General features: G+C 43.0%; 1 protein-coding gene across 1 annotated transcript in view; it reads right to left on the bottom strand.

Moving 5' to 3' along the window:
- Nucleotides 1–8926: 8926 nt before the first annotated feature.
- Nucleotides 8927–24104, bottom strand: part of LOC113067484 (WW domain-binding protein 11-like) — a gene marked incomplete at its 5' end in the record, with an annotated part of 15637 nt that continues 459 nt past the window's right edge. The window contains 8 exon segments of the mRNA XM_026239902.1: nucleotides 8927–9488; nucleotides 15449–15497; nucleotides 15500–15643; nucleotides 15852–16130; nucleotides 16211–16321; nucleotides 17598–17765; nucleotides 19176–19309; nucleotides 20522–20655. Coding sequence (XP_026095687.1) covers nucleotides 8993–9488; nucleotides 15449–15497; nucleotides 15500–15643; nucleotides 15852–16130; nucleotides 16211–16321; nucleotides 17598–17765; nucleotides 19176–19309; nucleotides 20522–20655 — 1515 coding nt within the window.

Here is a 24104-nt window from a genome sequence, read left to right as displayed (position 1 = left end):
ATGACTCAGATGTAGAGGGAGAACAGGACGAAGACATCGGTAAACCGCGTCCCGCGGGTGCCATGCTAGAGATCTGTGTCCAAACGAAATGTCAGCTTGTAAATAAGCCCTCAGTTTCATCATGTAACCTCCGCGGCTACCTCGTTTAGCGTTTAGCGGCCACCGGCAGATATTGTGCAGGAAGATGGTTCGGGGAGGCTTGTACGGTTTGTGAAATGGGCATTCCACGTCCACGCTGTGAAAGTTCGCTAATGAAACCCCAACGGAGATGCGGATGTCTAGGAGAGCTTGATGGGCGTACACCAGCCGCATACAGCAGGTAAACGACACATCAGACAGAAAGAGAAGAAAACATGAGAACTGCAGACGGCAAGCCAAATACACAGGCGCCATCTTGTCCAAGAATCAACTTGAACTTGAACTACATGTGACAAGAGGTGCAGATAACAATAGCAGGAGAAGCCATTTCTCACGTGCTTGATGAAATATTCTTATTGCGGTTGTTTGATGAACTTGAAAAACTGGAGCGAGAGAGAGGAGAGGAGAAAAGAAAACAGCGATAGGTTCGAATGAAAACGCTAATGACAAGCTAACGAGTGCTAACACTTTGCAAGTGTACTGCACTCACGGATATAAAATAAAAGTGAACGATCAAAATTAATCTGATAAGATTGATCGATAATATCAGAAATATGGTGTGAATTAAGTGATATTTTATCACTTTAAAAACAGAGAGTGATAGTAAGATAAAGTTCTGGAGAAAAATAAATAAATAAAAACAGCTACACGGAACTACGTCAGAATGTCTTGAATGACAATTTTGTTGTATGCTAAGCTGTTTCAAAACACGAGTGAACACACAAGACATGAAATTCGCTCCACGGTCAGTCTGAATGATTTTTGTCAGACCAAACATGGAGAAAAATTTTAGCAGCTCCTTTAACACCACTTTGGCAGAAATGTTTCATAGAGGAATGGCCTCCGGAAAATGAGTAGCTGCACACATCATTGTTAAAAGATATTGATATCCACTTGTGGAGCGCACAAGTGGACCTACAATATCAACAATGACATGATCAAATAGTGGGGCCAACACAGGAATGGGATATAGAGGACCAGGAGGGATTTTCTGGTTGGGTTTGCCAACCACCTGGACAGACCTTCCAGGTTTTACAGAAACTAACTACATCCCGCTTCTACCCTGGCCAGTAAAAATGTTGACCAACACGTTTTAGTGTTCCCCATATGTCCTGCCACAGTCATGAGCTACACTAAATAAAGCTATCAAACTGCTGCAAGACTGAATGAATTGAGGTGAGACTGCTGTATATATACCTCTTACCATTGATTGCTGAGTGCTCCCCAACTTGTTAATTATCTGAACGTGCTCCTCCCAAATTTTGTTAATAAAACCTACATTAAAATAGATGGAAATGATGAGAAATACTGCTGCAGATGTCCAGAATTATGAACACGAGGATGCATTTTACAAATAATTGTAGTTTTAGTATGTTGTTGATGAATGCCTCAGTTTAACAAATGATGCTTTTTTTTAAATGGGAAAGTTGTGGCCTAATGGTTAGAGTCGGACTCGCAATTGAAGGGTTGTGAGTTTGAGTCTCGGGCCGGCAGGAATCATGGATGGGGGGAGTGCATGTACAGTCGTGGCCCAAAAGTTTGGAGAACTACATAAATATTAGTTTTCAAAAAGTTTGCTGCTAAACTGCTTTTAGATCTTTGTTTCAGTTGTTTCTGTGATGTACTGAAATATAATTACAAGCACTTCATACGTTTCAAAGGCTTTTATCGACAATTACATGACATTTATGCAAAGAGTCAGTATTTGCAGTGTTGGCCCTTCTTTTTCAGGACCTCTGCAATTTGACTGGGCATGCGCTCAATCAACTTCTGGGCCAAATCCTGACTGATAGCAACCCATTCTTTCATAATCACTTCTTGGAGTTTGTCAGAATTAGTGGGTTTTTGTTTGTCCACCTGCCTCTTGAGGATTGACCACAAGTTCTCAATGGGATTAAGATCTGGGGAGTTTCCAGGCCATGGACCCAAAATTTCAACATTCTGGTCCCCGAGCCACTTAGTTATCACTTTTGCCTTATGGTACGGTGCTCCATCGTGCTGGAAAATGCATTGTTCTTCACCAAACTGTTGTTAGATTGTTGGAAGAAGTTGCTGTTGGAGGGTGTTTTGGTACCATTCTTTATTCATGGCTGTGTTTTGGGCAGAATTGTGAGTGAGCCCACTCCCTTGGATGAGAAGCAACCCCACACATGAATGGTGTCAGGATGCTTTACTGTTGGCATGACACAGGACTGATGGTAGCACTCACCTTTTCTTCTCCAGACAAGCCTTTTTCCAGATGCCCCAAACAATCGGAAAGGGGCTTCATCAGAGAATATGACTTTGCCCCAGTCCTCAGCAGTCCATTCACTATACTTTCTGCAGATGATCAATCTGTCCCTGATGTTTTTTTTTTGGAGAGAAGTGGCTTCTTTGCTGCCCTTCTTGACACCAGGCCATCTTCCAAAAGTCTTCACCTCACTGTGCGTGCGGATGCGCTCACACCTGCCTGCTGCCATTCCTGAGCAAGCTCTGCACTGGTGGCACTCCGATCCCACAGCTGAATCCTCTTCTCCTAAAGAGGAGAAGATCCTGGCGCTTGCTGGACTTTCTTGGACGCCCTGAAGCCTTCTTTACAAGAATTGAACCTCTTTCCTTGAAGTTCTTGATGATCCTATAAATTGTTGATTTAGGTGCAATCTTAGTAGCCACAATATCTTTGCATGGGAAGCCATTTTTATGCAACGCAATGATGGCTGCACACGTTTCTTTGCAGGTCACCATGGTTAACAATGGAAGAACAATGATTTCAAGCATCAACCTCCTTTAACATGTCAAGTCTGCCATTCTAACCCAATCAGCCTGACATAATGATCAATCAATCAATCACCTTTATTTATATAGTGCTTTAAACAAAATACATTGCGCCAAAGCACTGAACAACATTCATTTGGAAAACAGTGTCTCAATAATGCAAAATGATAGTTAAAGGCAGTTCATCATTGAATTCATTGATGTCATCTCTGTTCAGTTGAAATAGTGTCTGTTTTAATTTGCAATCAAGTCAACGATATCGCTGTAGATGAAGTGACCCCAACTAAGCAAGCCAGAGGCGACAGCGGCAAGGAACCGAAACTCCATCGGTGACAGAATGGAGAAAAAAACCTTGGGAGAAACCAGGCTCAGTTGGGGGGCCAGTTCTCCTCTGACCAGACGAAACCAGTAGTTCAATTCCAGGCTGCAGCAAAGTCAGATTGTGCAGAAGAATCATCTGTTTCCTGTGGTCTTGTCCTGGTGCTCCTCTGAGACAAGGTCTTTACAGGAGATCTGTATCTGGGGCTCTAGTTGTCCTGGTCTCCGCTGTCTTTCAGGGCAGTAGAGGTCCTTTCTAGGTGCTGATCCACCATCTGGTCTGGATACGTACTGGATCCGGGTGACTGCAGTGACCCTCTGATCTGGACACAGACTGGATCTGGTGGCCACGGTGACCTCGGAACAAGAGAGAAACAGACAAATATTAGCGTAGATGCCATTCTTCTAATGATGTAGAAAATACGGTGTTATGTGAAGTGTTCCGGTTCCAGTTTACCTAATTAATGCAGCCTAAAAATCCTTTAACGGATTTGGATATTAAAAGCATATTAGTATGTTATGTGTATGCCAGGTTAAAGAGATGGGTCTTTAATCTAGATTTAAACTGCAAGAGTGTGTCTGCCTCCCGAACAATGTTAGGTAGGTTATTCCAGAGTTTAGGCGCCAAATAGGAAAAGGATCTGCCGCCCGCAGTTGATTTTGATATTCTAGGTATTATCAAATTGCCTGAGTTTTGAGAACGTAGCGGACGTAGAGGAGTATAATGTAAAAGGAGCTCATTCAAATACTGAGGTGCTAAACCATTCAGGGCTTTATAAGTAATAAGCAATATTTTAAAATCTATACGATGTTTGATAGGGAGCCAGTGCAGTGTGGACAGGACCGGGCTAATATGGTCATACTTCCTGGTTCTAGTAAGAACTCTTGCTGCTGCATTTTGGACTAGCTGTAGTTTGTTTACCAAGCGTGCAGAACAACCACCCAATAAAGCATTACAGTAGTCTAACCTTGAAGTCATAAATGCATGGATTAACATTTCTGCATTTGACATTGAGAGCATAGGCCGTAATTTAGATATATTTTTGAGATGGAAAAATGCAGTTTTACAAATGCTAGAAACGTGGCTTTCTAAGGAAAGATTGCGATCAAGTAGCACACCTAGGTTCCTAACTGATGACGAAGAATTGACAGAGCAACCATCAAGTCTTAGACAGTGTTCTAGGTTATTACAAGTAGAGTTTTTAGGCCCTATGATTAACACCTCTGTTTTTTCTGAATTTAGCAGTAAGAAATTACTCGTCATCCAATTTTTTATATCGACTATGCATTCCATTAGTTTTTCAAATTGGTGTGTTTCACCGGGCTGCGAGGAAATATAGAGCTGCGTATCATCAGCATAACAGTGAAAGCTAACACCATGTTTCCTGATGATATCTCCCAAGGGTAACATATAAAGCGTGAAGAGTAGCGGCCCTAGAACTGAGCCTTGAGGTTCTCCATACTGCACTTGTGATCGATATGATACATCTTCATTCACTGCTACGAACTGATGGCGGTCATATAAGTACGATTTAAACCATGCTAATGCACTTCCACTGATGCCAACAAAGTGTTCAAGTCTATGCAAAAGAATGTTGTGGTCAATTGTGTCAAACGCAGCACTAAGATCCAATAAAACTAATAGAGAGATACACCCACGATCAGATGATAAGAGCAGATCATTTGTAACTCTAAGGAGAGCAGTTTCAGTACTATGATACGGTCTAAATCCTGACTGGAAATCCTCACATATACCATTTTTCTCTAAGAAGGAATATAATTGTGAGGATACCACCTTTTCTAGTATCTTGGACAGAAAAGGGAGATTCGAGATTGGTCTATAATTAACTAGTTCTCTGGGGTCAAGTTGTGGCTTTTTTATGAGAGGCTTAATAACAGCCAGTTTGAAGGTTTTGGGGACATGTCCTAATAACAATGAGGAATTAATAATAGTCAGAAGAGGACCTATGACTTCTGGAAGCACCTCTTTTAAGAGCTTAGATGGTATAGGGTCTAACATACATGTTGTAAGTTTAGATGATTTAACAAGTTTATACAATTCTTCCTCTCCTATAGTAGAGAATGAGTGGAACTGTTCCTCAGGGGGTCTATAGTGCACTGTCTGATGCGAAACTGTAGCTGACGGCTGAATGGTTGCAATTTTATCTCTAATAGTATCGATTTTAGAAGTAAAGTAGTTCATAAAGTCATTACTGCTGTGGTGTTGGGAAGTGTCAACACTTGTTGAGGCTTTATTTTTCGTTAATTTAGCCACTGTATTGAATAAATACCTGGGGTTATGTTTGTTTTCTTCTAAAAGAGAAGAAAAGTAATCAGATCTAGCAGTTTTTAATGCTTTTCGGTAGGATATGCTACTTTCCCGCCAAGCAATACGAAATACCTCTAGTTTTGTTTTCCTCCAGCTGCGCTCCATTTTTCGGGCTGCTCTCTTTAGGGTGCGAGTATGCTCATTATACCATGGTGTCAAACTGTTTTCCTTAACCTTTCTTAAGCGTAAAGGAGCAACTGTATTTAAAGTGCTAGAAAAGAGAGAGTCCATAGTTTCTGTTACATCATCAAGTTGTTCTGAGGTTTTGGATATGCTAAGGAATTCGGATACATCAGGAAGATAACTTAAAAAGCTGTCTTTTGTGGTAGAAGTGATGGTTCTTCGATACTTGTAACAAGAAGTAGAATTTACAATTTTGGCTATATGAAGTTTACACAGAACTAAATAATGATCTGAGATATCATCACTTGGCTGAATAATTTCAACACTATCAACATCAATTCCATGTGACAGTATTAAATCTAGAGTATGATTTCGACAATGAGTAGGTCCTGAAACGTGTTTTCTAACACCAATAGAGTTCAGAATGTCTATAAATGCTGATCCCAATACATCTTTTTCATTATCGACATGGATATTAAAATCACCAACTATTAAGACTTTATCTGCAGCCAGAACTAACTCGGATGTAAAATCACCAAACTCTTTAATAAAGTCTGTATGGTGCCCTGGTGGCCTGTATACAGTAGCCAGTACAAACATAACAGGGGATTTATCATTAACATTGGTTTCTCTGGATAATGTTATATGAAGCACCATTACTTCAAACGAGTTATACTTGAAGCCTGCCCTCTGAGAAATCCTGAAAACGTTATTATAAATTGAAGCAACACCTCCCCCTTTGCCTTTTAGACGCGGCTCGTGTTTATAACAATAATCTTGGGGGGTGGACTCATTTAAAATAATGTAATCATCAGGTTTTAGCCAGGTTTCTGTCAAGCAGAGCACATCTATATTATGATCAGTTATCATATTATTTACAAAAAGTGTTTTCGTAGAAATGGATCTGATATTCAATAAGCCAATCTTTATCATTTGTTTATCCGTATTGCATTTGTTTTTTATTTGTTGAACCTCAATTAAATTGTTAACCTTAACTTGGTTTGGACGTTTTTTGTATTTTCTAGTTCGTGGAACAGACACAGTCTCTATAGTGTGATATCTAGGTGAAAGAGTCTCTATGTGCTGAGAATTAACTGACCTCTGTGACGGGAGGCAGCTAGCAGACGGTCGGTTTAGCCAGTCTGTCTGCTTCCTGACCTGGGCCCCAGTTAGTCAAGTATAAACACTAAGACTATTTGCCATATTTCTAGAGAGAAGAGCAGCTCCACCCCGGGAGGGATGAAGACCATCTCTTTTAAACAGGTCAGGTCTGCCCCAAAAGCTCGTCCAATTGTCTATGAAACCTATGTTATTCTGTGGGCACCACTTAGACATCCAGCCATTGAGTGATGACAATCTGCTATGCATCTCATCACCACGGTAAGCAGGGAGGGGACCAGAGCATATTACAGTGTCTGACATCGTGCTTGCAAGTTCACACACCTCTTTAAAGTTATTTTTAGTGATCTCCGACTGGCGAAGTCGAACATCATTAGCGCCGGCATGAATAACAATCTTACTGTATTTACGTTTAGCATTAGCCAGCACTTTTAAATTTGCCAAGATGTCAGGCGCTCTGGCTCCCGGTAAACATTTGACTATGGTGGCTGGTGTCTCTATATTCACGTTCCGTACAATAGAATCGCCAATAACTAGAGCACTTTCATCAGGTTTCTCAGTGGGTGCATCACTGAGTGGGGAGAACCTGTTTAATGTTTTGATCGGAACAGAAGAGCGGTGTTTTGACCCACGACTACGCTGCCTCACCGTCACCCAGTTGCCCTGCTGCAGGGGCTCTGCTGGAACCGGACAATGTACAGGAATCCCTGAGCTAGACGCATCCAAAGCCATATCTAGAGCCCTAACATTCTTACTGTCCTCAATTAAAGTTTGGATGCGTGTCTCTAATTCTGAAATCTTCTCTGTCAGCCTAACTGTTTCCCTGCATTTATCACATGTGAATCCCTCATCAGCGACAGAGATAGATAAACTGTACATGTGGCAAGAGGTGCAAATAACAATTGTAGGAGAAGCCATTACTCACCGTGCTTGATGAAATATTCTTACTGCGGTTGTTTGATGAACTTGTGGAAAACTGCAGCGTGAGAGAGGAGAGGAGAGGAGAAAAGAAAACGCTAATGACAAGCTAACGAGTGCTAACGCTTTTGATCTCCAGCCTTGTGCTCGTCAACATTCTCACCCGAGTTATCAAGACGATTACTGAAATGATCTCAGCAGGTCCTTTAATGACAGCAATGAAATGCAGTGGAAAGGTTTTTTGGGATTAAGTTAATTTTCATGGCAAAGGAGGACTATGCAATTAATCTGATCACTCTTCATAACATTCTGGAGTATATGCAAATTGCTATTATAAAAACTTAAGCAGCAACTTTTCCAATGTCCAATATTTATGTAATTCTCAAAACTTTGGGCCACGACTGTACAGTTCTCTCTCCACCTTTAATACCACGACTGAAGTGCCCTTGAGCAAGGCACCAAGCCCCCAACTGCTCCCCGGGCGCCGCAGCATAAATGGCTGCCCACTGCTCCAGGTGTGTTTTCACAGTGTGTGTGTGTGTGTGTTCAGTCCTCTGTGTGTGTGCACTTCGGATGGGTTAATTGCAGGGCACGAATTCTGAGTATGGGTCACCATACTTGGCTGAAAGTCACGTCACTTTTTGGACTGCTTTTATTTTGTTGTTTTGAGGTACTTAAAGAGGTGTTATGAGGTGCGATTTAAATTTTTCATTTCTCTTTGGAGTGTTACATGCTCTTGGTGCATAAATAAGATCTTCAAAGTTGTAAAGACTATAGTTTCAAATCCAAAGAAATATTCTTTATCAATGTTAAGACTCGTCCACGACCACCACCCACCCAAATTTCCTACCGTAAATATATCAGAACTTCATTTTTGATGATTAAATTGCATTGCGAAGAACTTCATCTGAACAATTTTAAAGATGATTTTCTCAGTATTTTGACTTTTTTGCTCCCTCAGATTCCAGATTTTCAAAAAGTAGTACCTCAGACAAATGTATGATGTTTTCCCCTTATGACTGTTTTTGTGGTCCAGTGTCACAAATAATGTAATATTTAGCATCATTGTATGACCCCTTAAAAGGTGGTTTGATGATTGAAAAATTATGTATTTTGGTTGTATATAAAGTATCCCAAATGCATAATTCCACCACAGTGTGATTGGTTACGTCTAAAGAACTGTGAAGCAAAAGACTGTAAAGACAAACTGACAGACTGAAGATTAGCTGAGTTTGACATCTGGCATTTATTCACATCTAAAGTTAAAACACAATCTGGTGGATGTACAGGAGCTCACAGCAGCCCCTCCATCTCACGCATGAAGGCCTCGTACATCTGGTCCTTGGTCTTGATGCCAGGCGGCGCGGCGCCGGGAGGCTGCAGGGGTTTGGCCGCAACTGCTGGTTTGGACGGCTCCTCATCTCTGCGGCCCGGGGCCCGGTCCCTGCGCACGCGAAGCGCTGTGGGCACGAACCGCGTCACCTCCGTCTTGGGGTTGATGATCTGTGGCTTGGCTGAGATGGTGGCTCCGCCTGGCGGGGCCGAGGATGCCCCGGGGCCAGAGACCGTAGCCCGCTTCTCGATGGTGGCCGTGGTGCCGGGGGGCGGTGGCATTTGGTGGACGGAGCCCCGGGCAGGCGGGGCCAGAGGGGTGGAATCACTGGAGGAGCCTGTCACCACGGGCGACTTCTGCCGGAGGCTGGGCGGAGCGCTGAGCACGTTTGGATTGAGTGGAGGTGGGAACATAGAGAGGGGCGGAGCCATGCGGGGCGGAGGGGTGGGGGCATTCCTGCAAATCAACACAAAACACACAAACCTATCATTAAAACTAGCCAACATTTCTGCTAACAAGGAAATAACAAATCAGCCAAAACAGCAAGTTCTGGTTACAGTGAAAAATAGTTTTGCACGGATGAAAATCATTGACAGCAACTAGGGGTCAAGTCACCATAATTTATATAGTGCTTTTTACATTGCTGACAGTAAACTGACAGTCACCACTTATAAGCTACTACTAAATATTGTAGAAATGTAATTAGGGCCCGAGCACCGATGGTGTGAGGACCCTATTGTATCTGCTTTGTTTATTATTATTATTATTATGGTACCAAATTAATCATCTTTTTGAAGGCCTAAATATACTCAAAAAGTCTTTGCACACACCTCCGAACTGGCGAAATTTTACGCCTGATATGGGTTTCAGAAGTGGGTGTGGCAAAATGGCTCGACAATGCCACCTATACACGTTCAGCGGTGTGCGCCTCAAGCTACATTTTACGTACATGTATGAAAATAGTAGGGGTGTAACGATACGCGTATTCGTATTGAACCGTTCGGTACGACGCTTTCGGTTCGGTACGCGGTACGCATTATGCATACCGAACGGTTCGTTGGACTAATTAATTATATTTGAAAAAAAAAAAAGAGAAATATAATGATATGCGTTCAACAAGGTAGCCCAATAACCCAAACGACGTAACAGGCAACGCCCCTGACACTCCCGAAGAAGAAAAAAACACCATCTTATATGTTTATGTTAGGCTACTCAGCAGGCGCTCGCTCACTCAGTACGCGCTGAAGGCTCGTTGCAAAATGGCCAATGCGTTTAACAGACTAGAAAAAGAAGATGACTCTCAAACATATTGTTTGAGATGCATGATTCCATCTATGAGCTGCTCGATCAGAGTGACATGAGAGCCCCTCCTTAGAACATTATTTGTAAATCCATGTTATGGTAAGTGTGCACGTGAAGTCTTTGCACACTTTCTGAAATCCACACTGTGGTAAGTTTGCACACTACACTAGTGCTCTGCATTCTTTCTAAAATCCTATATAGTGAGGGCTTCGCGCGGTTGCTTCATTGCTTTAAAAAAAAAAAAAAAACACCAGCGTGAATACTTGAAACATGTCAACTCATTTACGCCGACATCACCTTATTGTGTCAGTATCTGGGAAAAGACGAAAAAAAGGAGAAACATGCACGCAACAAACTATGCCTGCAGCATTTAGACACCAGTATTATAGCTTACAGGGAATCCAAAGTGCACCCAAACACCAGACCTGTTGGTTATTTTAGGATCTTATATTTCTGGTCTGTTAAATGCATTAGACATTTTGCATTGAGCCTTCAGCGCGTGCTGAGTGAGCGAGCGCCTTAGGGTCCGTTCACATATCGCTCCTAAAAACGCGTGGAAAACGCTAAGCACGTCTTTCTCCTCCTTTCCAAAGCGCTCGGGCAGAAGCGCTCATGAGGCGTCTGTCTTTGCTAAGCAACAATGACGTGCTCTCTCCATGAGACGCGGAAATTTCAGCGAAGGATAAATGGATTTGCAGCTCTAAAAATCGCTTGCAGTAGCCCTGCTACTAAATTTATTTCAAAATTGCAATCCATATACAACTATGATCAGCTGTTCCTTCATCTTGGCTGAGTTTTCAACGTTGTTACGGGAAAGGATGAAGCTGATTGGTTAGTTCTTGTCACATGACCCGCGGTGCACTTGCGGCATTCTGAAAAGTTGAGATGTTTTTGCATTTTGCTGTATCTAAAACGTATCGAACCGAACCGAACCGAACCGTGACATCAGTGTATCGTATCGAACCGAACCGTGAATTTTGTGAACCGTTACACCCCTAGAAAATAGGTATACACATGTAACACACCAATACCCACAAAAAAAGACTCTTGGAGCAAAATTCTAAACCCAACAGGAAGTCGGTTATTTTTAATATTATGAGCAAATTTTGTGCATTTTTGCCATTTCCATGCGCTGTATTTTAACGATCTCCTCTTAGAGATGTATTCAGATCAACACCAAATTTGGTATGCCTGATCTAAAGGCCTTTGCGATGTTAAATTGCGAAGATCTTGAGATTTCGTCAAAGGGTGTGTACGTGGTGTCTTGGTGAATTTCGATGATTCGCCATGAAAAATGAAGTTGCTGTAACTCAGACATACAATGTTCAATCTGCCCCAAACTTCACATGGTTGATAAGACTCTGGACCTGAATAGATTGACATGCCCATATTCAGTTATAGTCATAGCGCCACCTATTGGTAACAGGAAGTGACATATTTTACTCTGCGATGAACTACTCCTAGAAATGTTATGACAATGTCTTTTTTGTGGTCAGTCTAATCTAAAGGCCTGTGTAATGTTAAATTGTGAAGATCTTGAGTTTTCGTTAAAGGGCGTGTCCATGGCACCATGACAAATTTCGATGTCTCGCCATGGGAGTAGAAGTTGTTGTAACTCAGGCATAAAAATTTCAGATCTTGCCCAAACTTCACATGTTTGATAAGAGTCCTGACCTGCACACATTTGGATGCCAATATTTCATTGGGTGTGGCAAAATGGCTCGATAGCACCACCTATACACTTTTAACGGAGTGTGCCTCGAGCTACGTGTCACGTACATGCACGAAAATCAGTACACACATGTAACTTATCAATACCTACAAAAAAGTCTCTTGGTACGAAATCCAAATGTCTACAGGAAGCCGGTTATTTTGAATTTTCTCTGCAAAATTGGTGTTGTTTTTGACATTTTCAATGGTTGTACTTTAACAAATCCTCCTGGAGATTTTATTCAGATCAACACCAAACTTGGTGATTGTTATCTAAAGCCCTTTGCGATGTTAAATTGCGAAGATCTTGAGGTTTCGTTAAAGGGCGTGTCCGTGGCAGCCTGACAAATTTCGATGTTTCGCCATGAAAAAGGAAGTTGCTGTAACTCAGACATACAATGTCCAATCTGCCGCAAACTTTACATGTTAGATAAGACTTCTGCCCTTAACAGATCTACATGCCCATGTTCAGTCATAGTGCCACCTGCTGGCAACAGGAAGTGACATGTTTTACGCTGCGACAAACTACTCCTAGAAATCTTTTGACATTAATGTATTTTTTGTGGTCAGTCTAATCTAAAGACCTGTGCAATGTTAAATTGTGGAGATCTTGAGTTTTTGTTAAAGGGCGTGTCTATAATGCCATGACAAAATTTGATGTCTCGCCACAGCAACAGAAGTTGTTGTAACTCAAGCATAAAATGTCCAATCTTCCCCAAACTTCACATGTTCGATAAGAGTCCTGCCCTGAACACATCTGAAGGCCAATATTCCATTCTAATGATAGCGCCTCCTGCTGGCCCACAGGAAGATTGGCACATATATGGAATAAACATTGATATATTCTACTTATATTTATGAGTTTGAACGCATATTTCTCACCGTTCACCTATTTACTAAAGCCACTCGCTGCCGGTGAGCCCGGGTGCGAGGGCCCGTTCATCGCTGCTTGCAGCTTTAATTTTTCTATAAAGTTGCTTTGTGATGATTTGTATCGTAAAAAGCACTATACAAATAAACTTGAATTGCAGATTGTGTCAAAACAGCTTTACAGTATTAAACAGGGAATTTGTTTGTCATTCTCCTCTGGTTTACGTGGTCTTGTCCTGATGGCTGTCCAGGGGTGTGCGATATATATTGTCTGCGATTTTATGTTATTGAGTATATTGCAAAAATTAAACCAAACCATGCAAGTACACATTAGATGATGAAGTCTATTCCATTAGACTAGTGTGCATTTGCATTAAGGGTGTTAACACATTTTTTTTTTTTTTTTTTAGTAAAATAAGAACAGCGTTTTGGTTACAAACAGGAACCGGGGGCATCTTTTGTTGCTATAGCAACAGCAGCAACAGTAGCCTAGTGCTGAAAAGTTAACTCCTGCGTTTGGTTTTGAAGTTAACGGGGAGGAGAACGTCAGTTCACAACAATGTTTGTGGCTGCGCAACATTATATGGGGGAGGAAACAGTATGGTGCTTAGGACAGTTTAGTCCAGGAGCTCCCAACATCTAACTTTATTTTACTCCATTATCATCTATAGCACTGTTCATTCAATGTATTTATTTTTCCATTGATTTTTTTAAATATTTGTCTATTTATATTTCCACATGACACTTATTTACATATTTGCTAATGTCACTAAAACAAATTCCTTGTGTGCGCACACTTGTAAAAAAAAAAAAAAAAAAAAAAACCTTTCTGATTCTGATGGACGTTTTGCAGCAGACATTAGACAAGTTAAGAGTTTTGTGCTCATATACAACTTCTTGTGTTCAGAAACTAGTACGATCTATCTCCCCACTATCTTCTCCATTTTTCTTGTTGTTTTTGTTGAAAAACCTAAGAGCACTCTTACACTGCAGGATTCAGTCTGTTAAAATGATTAAAAGATTTAAAATATGAGGCAGAAATAGACTTGAACACTTTGTTGACATTAACGGAAGTGCATTAGCATGGTTTAAAGCGTTCATATATGAGCGCCATCAGTTCGCAGCAGTGAATGAAGATGTCTCATATCGATCACAAGTGCAGTATGGAGTACCTCAAGGCTCAGTACTAGGGCCACTACTCTTCACGCTTTACATGTTACCCTTGGGAGATATCATCAGGAAACATGGTGTTAGCTTTCACTGTTATGCTGATGCTGATACTCAGCTTTATATTTCTTCGCGGCCTGGTGAAAGACACCAATTTGAAAATCTAATAGAATGCATAGTCGATATAAAAAACTGGATGACGAGTAATTTCTCAACAGCAAGGGCTCTTACTAGAGCCAGGAAGTATGGTCATATTAGCCAGGTCCTGTCAACACTGCACTGGCTCCCTATCAAACATCATATAGATTTTAAAATACTTGCTACATCATTAGAAGAATGGCATCTACGCTAATATTAGTCTGTTTCTCTCTTGTTCCGAGGTCACTGTAGCCACCAGATCCAGTCTGTATCCAGATCAGAGGGTCACTGCAGTCACCCGGATCCAGTACGTATCCAGACCAGATGGTGGATCAGCACCTAGAAAGGATCTCTACTGCCCTGAAAGACAGCGGAGACCAGGACAACTAGAGCCCCAGATACAGATCCCCTGTAAAGACCTTGTCTCAGAGGAGCACCAGGACAAGACCACAGGAAACAGATGATTCTTCTGCACAATCTGACTTTGCTGCAGCCTGGAATTGAACTACTGGTTTCGTCTGGTCAGAGGAGAACTGGCACCCAACTGAGCCTGGTTTCTCCCAAGGTTTTTTTCTCCATTCTGTCACCGATGGAGTTTTGGTTCCTTGCCGCTGTCGCCTCTGGCTTGCTTAGTTGGGGTCACTTCATCTACAGCGATATCGTTGACTTGATTGCAAATAAATGCACAGACACTATTTAAACTTAACAGAGATGACATCACTGAATTCAATGATGAACTGCCTTTAACTGTCATTTTGCATTATTGACATACTGTTTTCCTAATGAATGTTGTTCAGTTGCTTTGATGCAATGTATTTTGTTTAAAACGCTATATAAATAAAGGTGACTTGACTTAATTACAAATGTAATATTGCTTTTTTTTTCAAGTTATATTCAAGTTGGTTAAGAGTTTTAGACACCACATCCTTCTCTCTCTCTCTCTCTCTCTCTCAAAAGCCCCCTTCACACTGCACATTGGACTCGGAAAATTGACCGAACATTGCCAGGTAGCCTCCTGTGTGAATGCAAACACGTCCCGGGATTGATTCTGGAATTGATGTTAACGTGCCTAGCGTTTTCCACTCGTACATTACACGCCCTGATTTCACGTGTCTTTATGGGACCTTTACGAGTTGTGTGTGAACGCATGCACATATTCCAGGTAACAAGCACACACACTCTCTCTCTATCTCACTCTCAAACACGCTCTCTCTTTCTCACACACACACACTCTCTCACCTGGGGGGGCCGGAGGAGGCAGGCGTGGCGGGGGTCCTCTGGGGGGGGTCCGGGGGGCAGACCGGGTGGGGGTCCTGGTGGGGGTCCAGGTGGGCGTCCCGGTGGGGGCCCCGGAGGCAGCATGCGTGGTATGGGGCCCCTGAGGGCCCCGGGGAGTCCAGGGGGCCTCAGAAATGGAGGAGCGCCTGTGTGTGACAAAACCCAGCATCAGCAAACATCTCAACACAATCTACTCAACTTCTGCACCAAAACAACCACCAGACACGTCACAGACTCTTCAGACCATCAAACATCACAGTATTTCAGCACAGATATCTTGTGCTCGACCAATGATTCTGATATGACTGCTGCTCTTCAGCATCATCTGTATGATAACAATAATGAATGACGCACCGGGAGGCGGGCCTGGGGGCGGGCCTGACGGCGGTCCCGGCGGCCTCATTGGAGGAGCAGGAGGCGGTCCTAAAGGAGGAGGCCCTGTGATTGGTGGAGCCTGCATGTGTGGAGGAGGCTGCTGCTGTGCTGCCATTGGTGCAGATGGAACAGGAAGTCTGGGATTGACCAATGACTGAGCGGCTTCAGTGGAGACCTGATCCTCAGCATCCGACTCCTCTGAATCTGTGTACTCCTCTTCATCCTCTTCCTCCTCCTCATCCTCCGGGATAGACTGACCTGCACAAACACACACATAAGTCAACATCTAAAGCTGTATTGTTTAAAGTGTTAAGTGTGACGATGATGAGATCGCACACCTGCCATCCGGAGCATCATAGCCTGCAGTGGTGTGATGCTCTTCGGCGTCTTCACCCTCCTCTTCCTCTTCTCTTTTGGCGGTGGCATGTCAGCGAATCGCACGCTGCGACCTGAGCAAAGAAAAACACGTCAAAACTTCATTCCTACAGCTGTGTCACTTGACCTAAAAACTGCTGAACCATTTCCTTCAGAATCGCCGTATCGTCTTATCGAAGTTGTGGCCTAATGGTTAGAGGGTTGGACTCCCAATCGAAAGATTGTGAGTTCGAGTTCGAGTCCCGGGCCGGCAGGAATTGTGGGTGGGGGGAGTGCATGTACAGCTCTCTCTCCACCTTCAATACCACGACTGAGGAGCCCTTGAGCAAGGCATCGAACCCCCAACTGCTCCCCGGGCGCCGCAGCATAAATGATGAACACTGCTCCGGGTGTGTGCTCACAGTGTGTGTGTGTGTGTGTGTGTGTGTGTTCACTGCTCTGTGTGTGTGCACTTGGATGGGTTAAATGCAGAGCACGAATTCTGAGTATGGGTCACCATACTTGGCTGAATGTCACGTCACTTCAGTCACTTCATATATATTTTTTTAAAGACTTTGTTTGCGATAGGGCTGGACCAGAATTTTCAATTATTCAAATATTCGTTGGTTAGCTTTTGACTTAAAATTTTGAGATTCAATCCGAAACATTCTTCATTCACCCTTGAATATAGATACAAACTGCAACAAACTACAGTAAAACCAATCAGGGAAACTGTCTATATTGGATGTGCTGCAGCCAAATGACGAGACATGCATGACAATTGCATGTGATTAATCAGCAGCCCTAATATTAACTTAATATATATATATATATATATATATATATATATATATATATATTAAGTCAAAGTCTAATGAAATGCACCATAACACTGAGTAATTTCAATGTGCCATTTTGAAGTATGTTCATTTCAAACATTTCCGTGCGTAGCAGGGTTGTCAGGTTTTCACAAGACCAACTGCTACTCAAAACTATTCCAATCACGTTTCAAGAGGGGTCCACCGGTATTCCAGGGGGTAAAATGTTTTATGGAGGGTTTCCCCAAACCGCAGACTTGGAAACACTGTAGCGTGGCAACTTGATGCTTCCTCTGATGACTGCTTAGATGTGTTCGACTTGAAGCAGTGCTGATTAGATCGATTGGTGCATGACAACAAAGTACTGTGAAAGCTATAAGAGAGCAGATCTCTCCATATGCTTTCTCTCGCTTTACTTTGATGTCCTACACGGATCGATCTTTAAGTCCAGTCGAACACTCCTCTTAACTCTCGAATGTCACCTGTCTGAGCATAATCTTTTGTTGTAGTGAAAGTACTCTTACTTCTGCTGAATGTAAATCCTACGACGTACCTGTGTGTTTGTCCTCGTCATCATGGCGATCTGATGTCATTCTGATATCAGCATCAGCATCGTCTCTCTCGGTGTCGCTGTCGTCCTGTGAGTCACTGTCATCGTCTGCTTCGCTGTCACTGTCTCTCCCTCCGGTGTCCATCATCTCAGAGTCTGAACCACCGCCCTCTGACAGGAAACAAACAGGTGTCAGCGTAACTGTGCGGCGGGTGTCAGCGTAACTGTGCGGCGGGTGTCAGCGTAACTGTGCGGCGGGTGTTAGTGTACCCGTGCGGCGGGTGTCAGCTTAACTGTGCGGCGGGTGTCAGCGTAACTGTGCGGCGGGTGTCAGCTTAACTGTGCGGCGGGTGTCAGCTTAACTGTGCGGCGGGTGTCAGCGTAACTGTGCGGCGGGTGTCAGCGTAACTGTGCGGCGGGTGTTAGTGTACCCGTGCGGCGGGTGTCAGCTTAACTGTGCGGCGGGTGTCAGCGTAACTGTGCGGCGGGTGTCAGCTTAACTGTGCGGCGGGTGTCAGCGTAACTGTGCGGCGGGTGTCAGCGTAACTGTGCGGCGGGTGTTAGTGTACCTGTGCGGCGGGTGTCAGCGTAACTGTGCAGCGGGTGTTAGTGTACCTGTGCGGCGGGTGTTAGTGTACCTGTGCGGCGGGTGTTAGTGTACCTGTGCGGCGGGTGTCAGCGTAACTGTGCGGCGGGTGTTAGTGTACCTGTGCGGCGGGTGTCAGCGTAACCGTGCGGCGGGTGTCAGCGTAACTGTGCGGCGGGTGTCAGCGTAACTGTGCGGCGGGTGTTAGCGTACCTGTGCGGCGGGTGTTAGTGTAACCGTGCGGCGGGTGTCAGCGTAACCGTGCGACGGGTGTCAGCGTAACTGTGCGACGGGTGTCAGCGTAACTGTGCGGCGGGTGTTAGTGTTCCTGTGCGGCGGGTGTTAGTGTAACCGTGCGGCGGGTGTCAGCGTAACCGTGCGACGGGTGTCAGCGTAACTGTGCGGCGGGTGTTAGTGTAACCGTGCGGCGGGTGTCAGCGTAACCGTGTGGCGGGTGTTAGTGTAACCGTGCGGCGGGTGTTAGTGTAACCGTGCGGCGGGTGTCAGCGTAACTGTGCGGCGGGTGTTAGTGTAACCGTGCGGCGGGTGTCAGCGTAACTGTGCGGCGGGTGTCAGCGTAACCGTGCGGCGGGTGTTAGCGTAACCGTGCGGTGGGTGTCAGCGTAACCGTGCGGCGGGTGTCAGCGTAACTGTGCGGCGGGTGTCAGCGTTACCGTGCGGTGGGTGTTAGCGTAACCGTGCGGCGGGTGTCAGCGTAACTGTGCGGCGGGTGTCAGCGTAACTGTGCGGCGGGTGTTAGTGTACCTGTGCGGCGGGTGTTAGTGTAACCGTGCGGCGGGTGTCAGCGTAACCGTGCGGCAGGTGTCAGTATACCTGTGCGGCGGGTGTTAGCGTAACTGTGCGGCGGGTGTCAGCGTAACTGTGCGGCGGGTGTCAGCGTAACTGTGCGGCGGGTGTTAGTGTACCTGTGCGGCGGGTGTTAGTGTAACCGTGCGGCGGGTGTCAGCGTAACCGTGCGGCAGGTGTCAGTATACCTGTGCGGCGGGTGTTAGCGTACAGCTGCACGACCTGTGGTGGAGGTGGCCCCGGCGGGGGTCCCGGGGGTTTGCGTCCCGGTGGCAGGCGAGGGACTCCAGCTAGAGCGGCCGCTGACAGTGTTGAGCCCTTCCTGAAACACACGAGTGAACACACATTGACAGTCTCTCCTGGGCTAGGGTTCTCTGACCAAACACAGCAACTGACACACTGAACACATGCACTCATTCTCAGTTTAAAGAATATGTGAATCAGGTCAGATACTAGTAAGGATAAGAATCTGAATTAATCTAATTTTATTCCTGTAAGAAAATAAATAGAGATTTATTTTTAAAGAAACAAATCGTTGCTTCATATACTACATTAAACTCTCATAAATGATCTCCCAGTAGAGCCGTTAGGGTTCGATCAGCTATGAGATGGACAGAGAGAGAGAGAGAAAGAGAGAGAGAGTAGCAGCATTTCCACTGTGGGGTCAGTGCGATCCAGGGCTTAAAACAGGCCGGTGGGGCTAATAGTCTTGGGCCAGTAGTTTCCAGTTTCCACAGTCAGGGCCTGAAGTACGCTGAGCTTCACTAAAACCCACCCTTTACACGCCTCTCAGGAACAACATCATGCAACCCCATCATTCACCAACAAAGAGAAGTTATCAGAAAACTAAGAATTAAGTAACTGGAACTAGCGCAATCACATACTCAAAAAAAAAACATTATTATATTTTTATGATAGGCTACGCTTAGCTAAAACTCTCGAAACGAGACTAATGACAGGTAATATAAGTTACTAAAATACACGATTGTGATAGGGAGTAAGATAGAGAATAGAGGATAAGAAGCTGACAACTGATTTCTTCAAGCGGTCGTATTTATAATGTTTACTATGGTAATGTTAATGTTTAGCGTGCATAGTCTTTTAAATATTCTTTCGCTTATAAATATTTCTGCCTTGTTTAGTGATTATAATCCACATCAGATCAAGTTATTTCAAACACTTGCTGATAACTAAGAGTGAGTTTTGAGCTCAACTTACTTTAAAAAGTCTCATCTCTCTGAAATGATCTGCAGCACTGAGCTCTCCAGATGCAGAGAAACTCCTCTTTTGTTCATAACCCCTCCTCTAGCCCCAGCTGGCACGCTTTGACCCAGGGTTTTTGTCAGGCCAAAAAACCCTGACTGTTGGTCCTCAGGAAGCCCCGAGAAGGCACGATCAAGCCCCGGAAGAGACAGTGGAAACATGTCAGGCCCTGGCCTGTACTAGCACGCCCAGTTTAAGCCCAACAGTGGAAACACGGCTAGTGAGTGTGTACAGAGAGTGTGTGTGTGTGTGTGTGTGTGTGTGTTCTGACCCGAGGGAGGAGCTCTTCTTCAGGATGGAGGGCGGCTGAGCTCCAGGCAGGGGAATGTCCTGGATGAGGATGCTGGATGGAGCATGAGGCATGTCTGGAAGAGGAATACTGTCCACCTCCACGGACTCAGCGTTCTGATGGACACACACACACACACACACACACACTCAGTAGATCAGTGGCCTGTTTCTACTGACAGCACTAACATCACAAATTCTGTATCCTTACAGCATAACAATTATGGCTGGGTAAAAAAATATATTTTTCGATTCATCGTTTTTTTAAATCTGGTCAATTCAAAATCGATTCTCAAAGGCCATGAATCGATTTTTTGTCCCATATTTATTTCCGCAGACAGCATTGGGTCTCATTCATGAAACACGAGCAGAACGAATTTTATGTAAATCGCGTGTAAAATGGTTTTGGCGTAAATTTTCGGATTCATTAAAACGTTCGTTTTTTCCAAATATTAGTTGGTACGAAAGTAATCTACACCTGCTCCCAGCCACGCGTAAATAGTGCGTTTAACGTCTGAACGTTTTGTTCATTAATACGTCTGCATTTTAATTCTCCTTAATCGGGTACATATTAAACAGCATTTTGAAAAAAATATTATATATATTACATACGGTTTTTCTTTTAACTTTTATTATGAGAGCCAGTAATAGGATCTGTAATATGCTGCCAAACTTCCTTTTTTAGGACCTGATACGCCACTAGTACGCTTGAAAATAAAATGTGGCGTTTTGAATGAACTTCTGATAATAAGGGCGTCCCATTTACGACTGATTGGAATTCATTAACACACACATTTCACTATCACATCTGACAGTTACACAGACAGTGACTGCTCTATTTACAAATAAGTTCTATAAGAAAAAAATAATAATAATAATCTAAACCAGTGGCATAACGAGATGGAAATATAAACTAGAAAATATATTAACAGGTCCTCCATCCGTGACACTGACTCACTGCTGAGCTGCCAGTTTGGAAGTTTTATTAATTCTTTAGAGTTTCAAAGATTTAATCGTGCCGGTTTAATTTTATTCGTTTCTTGTTTTAAGGCAAATTATGCCTAAATAATGGGAACGAAATTATATAGTGCTTCACATTTAAACATGCAACAGTTTCTTAATCAGTTTACAGACAAATGTCTTTTTCCCAATAGGTTCTGTCAAATATAAATTAAAATATAGGCATAATATATTTAAATATTTACATTTTGCATATTAATCCATGCAGCCTACCCCCCTAAAATAGACTACCACTTTTAATGCTCGGATGCAGGGTAAACCACAATTTATTTCGAATAATATAACGCATAATTAATATAATATAAATAATACTGCACACCTTTTAAATGTGTCCCATCTAAAATAGGGTTTAATACCATGTAGTTTAGAAAATATAACTACAGACTCTTTCTCTTTCTCGTTCTAAGAAATGTAACACATCGGTGAGGCAAAACTGACGTCTTTTAGCGAAAATGTGCTTTGATGCGCTTGTTTGATAACTTGTGGTTAAAGCGCCACTCAGCGGTCAAAGGCTGCAAATGCACTTTATACCGCCGCCGCCGCGGTACCCGCAGTGGTACAAGAGGCGTTTTCGATGTCTACTTAGTGTACTGCATGCTGATTAAGAAACATTTATTTTTATTAATCACCCAATTGTAAACTTATGTTCACTCTTCTTTTTTAAACATATAGTATTTTTATTATAGCTATATTCATTGACTTGAATCGAGAATCGAAATCAAATCGATTTGCGAGTTTGTGAATCTAAATCAAATCGATCTGGAACATCCGAATCGATACCCAGCCCTAAGAACTGATACATGTTTACCCTTTACTGTATAATTTTATATTTCTAACTTCTCTGAATGAGAGTTTTTTTATTGTGTAAAATTGTAGCTGTATACTTTTATTGTAGCTGTACACACATCGAGCTCCAGCTCAAGATCAATGTGTTTCTGCTGTCAAAACTTCTAGGGATGCACCGGTTGACCGGCAATGAATCGGAATCGGACAGTTTTTAATTAAAATACGCGATTGGCAATCGACCGGTTTTTGGTCTTTTTTCGGCCAATTTTTCCAGAAGTGCGCTCGTGTGCACAGACTACATTGTAATGGTTCGCTATGTCATTTGTGTGGAAGTATTTCAAAATCTGTGCGCAGGACACAGGCAGTCGATCAACACTGGACGTGCAGAGCTACACGTCTGAGGCACAGATAGCAGGAAGCGATCAACCGTTGGTGTTCTGTGCGCACCATAGACTGTAAAAAAATATGGACGTAGTGTCCGTGACGTCACCCATAGACTCCTCAATAGCGGTTTTGAAGCCTAAAGTGTGCAGAGCGGGCCGTCGCCATCTTGGCAGCGCGTTTCCGCGCGACTCTCCCGGATAATCGAAAATGGGCAAAAAGGCGGGAGATGATTGCTGAAGCCACGCCCACCTAGTGCGAAGACATTGTCAGCAGTGGCAATCCACCTGTCACTCAAGTGGCCACGCCCTTAATTATGCAGAACTTTAAGGCTTAATATAATTTAAACGGATGAGTTATAAAAAAAATTTAACATAGGGAGTCTATGGGACTGACTCTCTTCTGCAGCCAGCCTCAAGCGGCCAGTCGATGAATTGCAGTTTTAGTCACTTCCTTATTGGCTTCACGAGAGAGAGAGAGGTTGACGCTAAGTGCGCACTAAAGCTGTACCGGTCCGAGCCCTGAACACGAGGAGACCGTGAAGAGATGTTCAGATCAACTTCTCACGTGTTGGATGAGAAACGAAACAGACTAAACTGTGACAACTTTTTTTTTTTTTTTTTTTGTAAAGTATAACTTGCAAACACGTTTGAAAAGCCAGAAGTAAACGTAAGTTCTGTATAGGATGATTATTTTTATTTTACCTTGAAATTACATCGACTTAATTTGATTTAAAAATCACCTGCTGTAGCACACTGAGAAACAGTGTTTCATTCATCCAATTAAAATATTTTAGGGTAATGATTCACATCTATAATTTTTTTTACTTGAGACAATAGTTATTTATTATTCATTGGCTCAAGTAAAAAAAATATAGATATGAATCATTACCCTAATTCTTTTTTTTTTTTTTTTTATTGGATGAATGAAATACTTTTTGCATCTGTTATTTAGTCTCACTGGTAAAGACCTTTTTTAATTTAAAACCAAATGTAAAAACTAAAACAAACACTGAACGCTGATTAAGAAACCTCTTATTGACTGTGTGTTGATTGTGTTGTGTGGATTGTAGAACTGTGCAGTTATTGAGTTTAATTTCACATGATTACAGTTAATCTTTTATTTAAGGCCAGTTCTCTGTAGTTTCAACACAATTCAGAAACAGAAGCTAAAGTCTGATGTGTGTATCATCTGTGTTTGGACTGAATGTAGTCTTACTGTGCAGTTACTGCTGTTCATTTCAGATGGTTACAGTTATTGTTTTCAACAGTCAAAATTCAGTTAGGCCTATTAAACACCAAATAAACATCTGGTTTATGCACAATTTCCTTCTTTCTTGTTTGTTGCTTAAAGATAATTACAAAAAATCAGGCTCGGAA

This window comes from Carassius auratus, linkage group LG28B (assembly GCF_003368295.1).
Source record: "Carassius auratus strain Wakin linkage group LG28B, ASM336829v1, whole genome shotgun sequence".
In the NCBI taxonomy this organism is placed as follows: Eukaryota; Metazoa; Chordata; class Actinopteri; order Cypriniformes; family Cyprinidae; genus Carassius; species Carassius auratus.
This window is presented reverse-complemented; position numbering and strand designations above follow the sequence as displayed.